Source organism: Coffea eugenioides, chromosome 8 (assembly GCF_003713205.1).
Source record: "Coffea eugenioides isolate CCC68of chromosome 8, Ceug_1.0, whole genome shotgun sequence".
Lineage (NCBI taxonomy): Eukaryota > Viridiplantae > Streptophyta > Magnoliopsida > Gentianales > Rubiaceae > Coffea > Coffea eugenioides.
In genome coordinates, this window is record NC_040042.1 from 8,834,917 (window position 1) to 8,843,253 (window position 8,337).

Here is an 8,337-nt window from a genome sequence, read left to right on the forward strand (position 1 = left end):
AGTAAACCAGTTTCGCTCATAACTTTAACCCATAAAAAGAGACATATGAGATAATAAAGTACTCTAAAGTAGTTACTTCTAAAACTTTCCTTATTAAGAGCTAATGTGAATTTTAATACAATAAACGTAAAGGTATAGGAGTAGTAAAAAGACAATGCTGCTTTCTTTTTAAATTTCATTAAAAGAGTAGCCAAATAATTAAAGCATTTATAACTTGTCACAGGGAACCGCGGTGAGCCAGGGAGCAACTCCAATATTCAAGCATAACCTATATTGATTAGAGTGAGTGTTTCCAAATTTATGTGTTTAACTGTTTATATTTACTTAAGTGAAATTATGTGATAAATGTGCTTATTATGAAATATTGCTAAGTAATTCATTGTAAAGTGTATCTCAATTGTCCCTCGCCTTCTAAATCGAGGGTGTACTTTATTGCACTCGACTTAGTTTGAGCTTGAAGATTGATAATTGATCAAGTGATATTGTAAGTGTGCATGACTGTAAACCATGTGTGTACCTTATCACACTGGCTGAACTGGACCCCAAAACCTTCTGTTCAACGGACTATTCGAGCCAGCAAAGGGCTTGGTCGGGTAGGACGGTAGCTTTGGGTAAGTGTTTCGGTATACTCGAGTATTACCACGGAGTAGCGGATTACTGATATTGATATGGCCATCCAAGTGAGGAAAGTGTTTATTATTTTGGAGGTTATAAGGAGAAGTTCGGTGGAGTGTGTAGTGCATTGAAGCGGCTCTAGTGCGAGCACCGTATCCTTTTAAAAATGATTGTTTGGTGATGTGCTTCCTCAATTGCTTAATGAAAGTGATTGTACAGTGAAATGTGCACTACTCGCTTAATTGTACTGATTTAAGTGCTTATTGATTGTCGCTTGCATGGAAACCTCACGGGCGTAAGTTCACCCTTTTAGCTTTGTTTTCCTTACAGGAGTTGGAGATTGAAAAGTGATTGGATGGAATTGGAAAGTTGTTTTGGGAAGTTCCATCACTATGCATATATATATTGGAGTCACGTTTTCTTTTGTATTTTAAGATGGTTGAATCTTCTGTTTTGAGTTGATGTAATATTAAGAATGGATGTTTAGAACGTTTATTTTGTTTCTTTTAGTGGATAAATCTATGTTTCAAGCTGATTGGAGTGGTACTTAAGAGTGAATGTTCAGTTGTTCAATGATAATGTTATCTCTGAAGTTAATGTAAGTGAGTGAGTCCTGGCGAGAGCCAGGCAGGCGATCCGCTAACTTCTAGGGTAGGCCCTAGGAGAAGGTGGGGTCGTCACAGGTGGTATCAGAGCTCTTAATGAGCTCATGCCAGGAGAGGACTCTCGGATTGTGGGGAATGGCCTGTTAAGTGTGAAATGAACTATCATTATTGAGGAAAAAAAATTAGATATGTACGTCGGGTAAGAATCTCAAATATGGATGATTTACTCTTGGGACCAGCCGGCTTGAGTTGTGAATTATCCTATTTTCTGATTCTTGTATTCGAGTACGAAATATTTTTCATTCATTGGTATATTTGCAAATTTGATAAGATTTAGTATATTGTATTATGATGTGAATAAGAATCATGATTAAACTTGGGAAAGTAGGATCGAAGGGATCAAGGCTAACTTTTGAAATCAAGAAGTGAAGAGGCAGCGACTGTAGGAAGTGAAAGCGACTGCAGGAAGTGAAAGGATGCTTCACCCGAGTGCTAAGGTAGATTAGGGATCAACTGGGACTGTCTTAAATTAGACTAATGGAGTTCTAGGTTAACTTAAAAACTAAATGTTAAGCTATTCATTGTTGATATGCTAAATGCACTGTACTGTTGAACTGTTTACTTTTATGTATATTTGAAATACTTGTACTGTACTTGACTTTTACTGTCGTTTTATAATGGTTGGCCTATAACCTAAGTGTGAATCTATGTGCTAAATGCATTTTAATTTCTAAAATTAAATACTACTATATATATATATGTATATATAGGAATATACTCAATTTATTTATGATTCTAAGTACATGGCATACTTAGGTGTAGAATGGCGAACAAGGAACGACGACGTGGACGACCCCGTAGGGTTAGACAAACTGAGAACCCAGATGGAGACCGCGAATCCGCGGCAGATCAAAGCCAATAACAAGAAGTCTATAGAGACGATCAAATGGCTATGGCCCTGAATAAGATGACCGATTTATTAGAAAGAGTAGTTAATCAATCTGGTTCCGGAGTCAGACCTACACATCAATGTAGGGATTTAGAAGTGGGGGAGGATAAGGCCTTAGAAAGGTTCCAGAAATTTGCTCCACCTAAATTTATGGGAGGACCAAACCCTGAGATAGCAGAAAATTGGTTAGAAGCTATGGTTAACATATTTGAGGCATTAAAATACCCTGAGAATAGACAAGTTACTTTTTCCGTATTCCAATTTGAGGGGCCAGCACGTTCATGGTGGAACATGGTTAAAACTAAATGGGAAAGAGAGCAAATTCCATGGACTTGGACTAACTTTGCCTACGAGTTTAAAGAAAAATATATCCCTCCTTTGGTTAGAGAGAAAAAGGAGGATGAATTCATTAGACTTCGGCAAGGGACCTCCAGTGTTGCTGAATACGAAACCCAGTTCACAAAATTGTCTAAATTTTTCCCCGAATTAGTACCCACAGAACAAAAGAGAGTGAAGCGTTTTGTTCAAGGATTAAATTTGGAGATTCAGGAATCCTTATAAGGAGAAGTTCGGTGGAGTGTGTAGTGCATTGAAGCGGCTCTAGTGCGAGCACCGTATCCTTTTAAAAATGATTGTTTGGTGATGTGCTTCCTCAATTGCTTAATGAAAGTGATTGTACAGTGAAATGTGCACTACTCGCTTAATTGTACTGATTTAAGTGCTTATTGATTGTCGCTTGCATGGAAACCTCACGGGCGTCAGCTCACCCTTTTAGCTTTGTTTTCCTTACAGGAGTTGGAGATTGAAAAGTGATTGGATGGAATTGGAAAGTTGTTTTGGGAAGTTCCATCACTATGCGTATATATATTGGAGTCACGTTTTCTCTTGTATTTTAAGATGGTTGAATCTTCTGTTTTGAGTTGATGTAATATTAAGAATGGATGTTTAGAACGTGTATTTTGTTTCTTTTAGTGGATAAATCTATGTTTCAAGCTGATTGGAGTGGTACTTAAGAGTGAATGTTCAGTTGTTCAATGATAATGTTATCTCTGAAGTTAATGTAAGTGAGTGAGTCTTGGCGAGAGTCAGGCAGGCGATCCGCTAACTTCTAGGGTAGGCCCTAGGAAAAGGTGGGGTCGTCACAATTTGCATATTCTCTATTTGCAGTGTTTATGATTGTTTCGTTAATTGAATATCCTGAGCCCGGATATTGAATTAATTTAGCAACCTAACGTCAATTAGAGCGTTAAATCCATAATTGTTTAATTGTTCTAAAATAGTGACAACTGGCATGATTAAATTTGTGTTAGGAGAATACGCAGGCTAATCTAAAATAACCCTGGTAATGTGTTATTTGGTTAGAATAAGATTCCACTAATACGTAAGGTAATTGAGGAATTAAATCTTACGGGTGTACCTAAGGTTATTTCCCGATTAGAGTAGTGATTGATGAGTATACCTCAGTCATCGAAACAGTAAGGAGGAGTTGACTGTCATCGCTTGTTTGACAGTTATAACTTATTTATTAGTTAATAATTGGAATTATCTTTGCATCGATGATCAATTAGTTGAACTATTGCTGAAGTTATTTCTTGACTAGAGCTTAGCTATTGTTAATTTGGTTTTAATAATTTGACATTTAATTTTTAGTTGGTTTTATTTTTATTCCAACCGTTTAATTATTGCCATTGCTATAAAACCCCCCATTGTTAATTTGAACTTCAAAAGAGACAAATATCCTCAGTTCCTGTGGATTCGACCCTGCTTATCACTATCTACAAAAATTATATTTCAGTTGAGCAGATATTTATTATTACACAGGCTTTGACAACTTGTCACCAATGAAGGGAAAGTAGTGGAAAAACCAAGGTAGTACCTGAAACAATAGAGAGAAAGCGGCGATTGACGCTTCACTTCCAGTTCTATTTGAGATTGAAAAATAAAAGTCAAGAAATCAAAAGTAATCCACATTAGTTCTCCAGTTGCAACCAAAAAAGCAAGACAAAAAATAGCAGTCTCCCAGCCAAGGACCCAAGGAACGGTAAAAAAAAAAAAAATTTGGGGGTAAAGTGATAATAATTTTAAGGGTTAAACATGTCTTTTCACTTTAATTAATAAACTCAGTTAAATTTGACCGTTAGTCTTGGGAGTAAAGTGATTAAAAGATAATGTTAAAGGAAAAATTGATGGTAGCACCAAACGTTAAGGAGACAAAGTGATAATAACCCTGAAAAAAATAGAACAAAAAATGGTTGGTTTTGAGTGTTGTTGGTTTCTCCAGGATATTTTGTAGAGAGCAGAAAATACTTGAAGACCATCTTTTGAATAAACTGTAGTTGACTTCGGATGAACTTTGACAAGGGGAGAAAGGAAGCAGGGATGGGAGAGAATGGAAAGAATGGAGTTTTGGGAAAATTGTTGCCTCGAGCCCACCCCATGATCCATATGCTTGAAAAAAATAAGGGGACAACCAACAGGTCTCATCATCACAAGCACCTAATCCTCGGGACTCGGTGGACGAAATGTACAGCTGGAGTGGGTAGAGAAGCAAACTGACTATGAATAATCCAATCTTGAGGCAGTTTGGAGTGGGTAGAGAAGGACGTTTGGAGTAGGTAGAGCTAGCAGAAAAAACGGAAGGAAAGACGAAGGGAAAAAATCTAAATGTCCAACAGAAAGCCGAGGGAATTGTCCAACGGTTAACGAGATACCTGCCATAGCTGTACAAAGATGAGCTGTCGGATTGTTAAGAGTGCATGCAAGTGTTCTCGGACAATGAAAATTTGGCGGTAAAGGCTATTTGACAGAGATGGGCACACAACCACAAGTTATTACCAACAAATACAGAAGCAGCAAAACAAGCAAAAAAATGAAGTGTTCAGGGGAAAAGCGTAATTTCATCATTGACCAAGGAGTAATTCTGACAAAAGAATGACTAATGACTAATGACCAACGACAAACAATGACTTTTGGAGAAAAAAAAATGGCGGTCCATGCAAAAAAGAGTGGGGGGGGGGGAGGTATCTAGCATGAATTCCACATCATAACCACTGACCAATACCCGCGTGCCACATGGGCGGACGACCATCCTATGTGGGGAGGGCTTCCCCTCTTTATCTATATGGTTAACTAGGTGGTAACACCGCACTATGCGCGGTGGTATACATGCCCAGTTAACGTTTAGCTAGTAATATAGGCGAGAATGAAAATTAGCGGCACAAAATGGAGCTATATTATACAGGAATATAAGCGAAAAATCAGTTGTACTGGAAAGGCGTAATTATACAGGCATTGTAAATATGTAAAGCAAACAAAATAATATATCACCGTGTAATGCTGCCTTACACTTTTTATGTACACAAAAACCTGTGACTTTGTAGCTCAAAATAAAAATAAAAAAAAACAGCCCACTGTAGTATTGCATCAAGGCTTGGCCTTGTTATTAGAATCTGATACAACCAATCCACTGTTTTCGTAAGTGCATCAAACTAACCCAAAGACTGCAAAGAAAGACTCATTACTTTGTAGTACAATAACCAAAATGGCTTCATTAGCTTGTAACTTCAAGAAATCTGAGGAAAAGAAATTGTGCTTACATATCAATGTTAGTGAGATAAACTGCATTTGACCAAAAAAGGAGGAGGATTACTAATGCAGGGTGTATCCTGTCAATACATCAATAGCATAGGGGATGGTCAACTACTTAACACACACAAAAAAAGAAAAAAGGAAGTTACACAAGCCTTGACGCAATTCTACCCTTGATCATTTGATGCACGTCAACAGCTAGAATCCCATAACAGGAAAGATGAGTGCATGAGATAATGTACATTTATGAAACTTAAGACCAGTAAACTGCAGTTCAGAGGTTCTCATTACATATCAAACCTGTTCTGGCTCAATAAGGAAAAGGAAAAAAAAATGCACAGTGTAGTATTGTATCAAGGCTTTTCCTTGTTATTAGAATCTTACACTTCAAACTAACCCAAAGACCAAAAAACACATTACTTTGTAGTACAATAACCAAAAAGGTTTTCATTAGCCTGTAACTTCAAGAAATCCAATGAAAAGAAACTCTGCTTACATATCACCCTTAGTGGGATAAATTGCATTTGACCAAAAAAGGAGGAGGATTATTAATATAGGCCACAATTCTATCCTCTCAATACACCAGTAGCAAAAGGAATGGAAACTCTTGGTACAAAATAACTCACCAAGTTGTACAAGATTTTAAACCAAACAAAAATATCATGATAACACCATCAAGAGCTGATATACATTTATAGTAGGTAATACAGAGATCACATAGCTATTGTTAGTGCAAAATCTAGTATCCAGGGTCATACACTTCCAGGCTTTGATCTTGATAATGCTTCAAGGGTGGCCGATTCTGCTTCCTACATAACTAAACACGTAGTTTTGTTAATCAAATGGCAGAAGCATTCTTGTGTGGTACTGCAAAAATCCACTTCATACGGTTAAATATTAGCAGCAATGACCATATTTTCCAAAAGTATATCATATTTTTTTCCTTTTATCATTGGCCCTGCCATTTTAATCGAACATTTTTTCACTTACAGGAACATCAACATCTGTGTCTATCTATGCACCTATATGCCAGACAAGCTTTTTCCATATAATTATCCCTGAAGGCAAAAGTATGGGGCAAAGGTATTTGTACAATTCATAGGTTGGGGCATACTGCACTAGTGTAGCCAAATAATAAATGAACAATCTTCAATTACACTATAAAACATGCAATAACTACAAATAAACAATCTTCCATTACATTATTATATACACAATACAGACACCATTGTAAAAAAAATTTCCATTCATAGAGATAGTTATATTAAAACGAAAGGTGACATGACATAAAAAAGGTTACAATCAGCACTTTAAAAGTAGTAGAAGGCCATTATTTGCTTTATTATATGTCGATAAATTTAATACCTAATTCCATCATGAAGAGCCCAGTGTCCATCTAATTTAATGCTAAATAAGGACACAAAGAAACTGTTTGCAAGTTAAATAGCAGAAAATATAATCAACAGAAACTTAAATATTTCCCCTTAATCAACAGAGATATCTACTAATTATTAGTATACAAGCACATCCATTTGACTAAGATATTTTTCTAAATAAAGTGTAACAGCTTACCTGTCCAAAGCTTAACTATGCTAAAAGCCCAAAGCTTGGGCTTAGACTGACTGGCACAAAACAATGCATTACCCCTATAAAATTCAACCCAAAAAGTGAACAACAATAAATATGAGCAAAAATAAACTGTTCATATGCAAAATGGAAACAAATAGAAAAAAAGAAGGTTATAAAATGTTACACAGAAATAATTACCAAGTTTTTAGCCAAAGACATTGTGCTAAAATTTGAACAACCCATGAATCCAAAACAACCAAAAAATACACCAAGCAATTTTCCCATATATAATAGAAAATCACATAAGTTTGTACAGGTGTTGTAGAAGGCCAGGGAAAAAAGGACAAATAAGTAACAGGAGAACTATTAAAAATGCGTGCAAAAAAATAGTGAAAAACTGAGATCTGGAAGAAGCAAAATCACATACAATTTTTCTTGATAATGATCTTCTCTTGACAGCCTCGGTCTCCCAAGAAAGCATGGACCGAAAATTAGATTTCCTTGTTTTTGGATTTAATTCTTTCAACCATACTCCTTGTTTTGGAGAGCAAGAAGGGATTGGCGAGAGAAGAGACGGCAACCCTTTGGGATTTGAAGGAGATGATGTCGAGATAGGGTTTCTGGAACTACTACGTGGGTCCAAAAAACTTTATAAAATTTGTTAAATCCTTTTTAATGTTTTTTGGGCAAGAGCAAAATCAAGATACAATTTCTTATAAAGGCATTAGATTGGGAAAAGTTCCAAAAAAATTTCTCAAATTTGTTAAATCCTTTTTAATGCTTTTTGGCCAACCGCAAAATCAAGATACAATTATGTCAAGAAAAGGAAGAATAAAAGGCAAAAGAAATGGGGAAAAAAGAGCAAAGCTAACCACGTGTTTTAGAACCCAATTTAAAAAAAAGGAAAAAAATCTTAGAGTCTCACAAGAATGCTGGAAGAGATTCCAAACTTTTCAGCTGCAATATCAAAAATATATACCAATTAGATTAGATTAGACAACTAAAGCTAAA

The 8,337-nt window shown here is 36.1% G+C and overlaps 1 protein-coding gene across 1 annotated transcript; it reads left to right on the forward strand.

The window, feature by feature from the left end:
* The first annotated feature begins 2,166 nt into the window (after nt 1-2,166).
* On the forward strand, nt 2,167-2,730 carry LOC113780159. Its single transcript, XM_027325973.1, has one exon. The coding sequence runs from the start codon at nt 2,167-2,169 to the stop codon at nt 2,728-2,730; it is 564 nt and encodes a 187-aa protein (XP_027181774.1).
* Nucleotides 2,731-8,337: the final 5,607 nt, after the last annotated feature.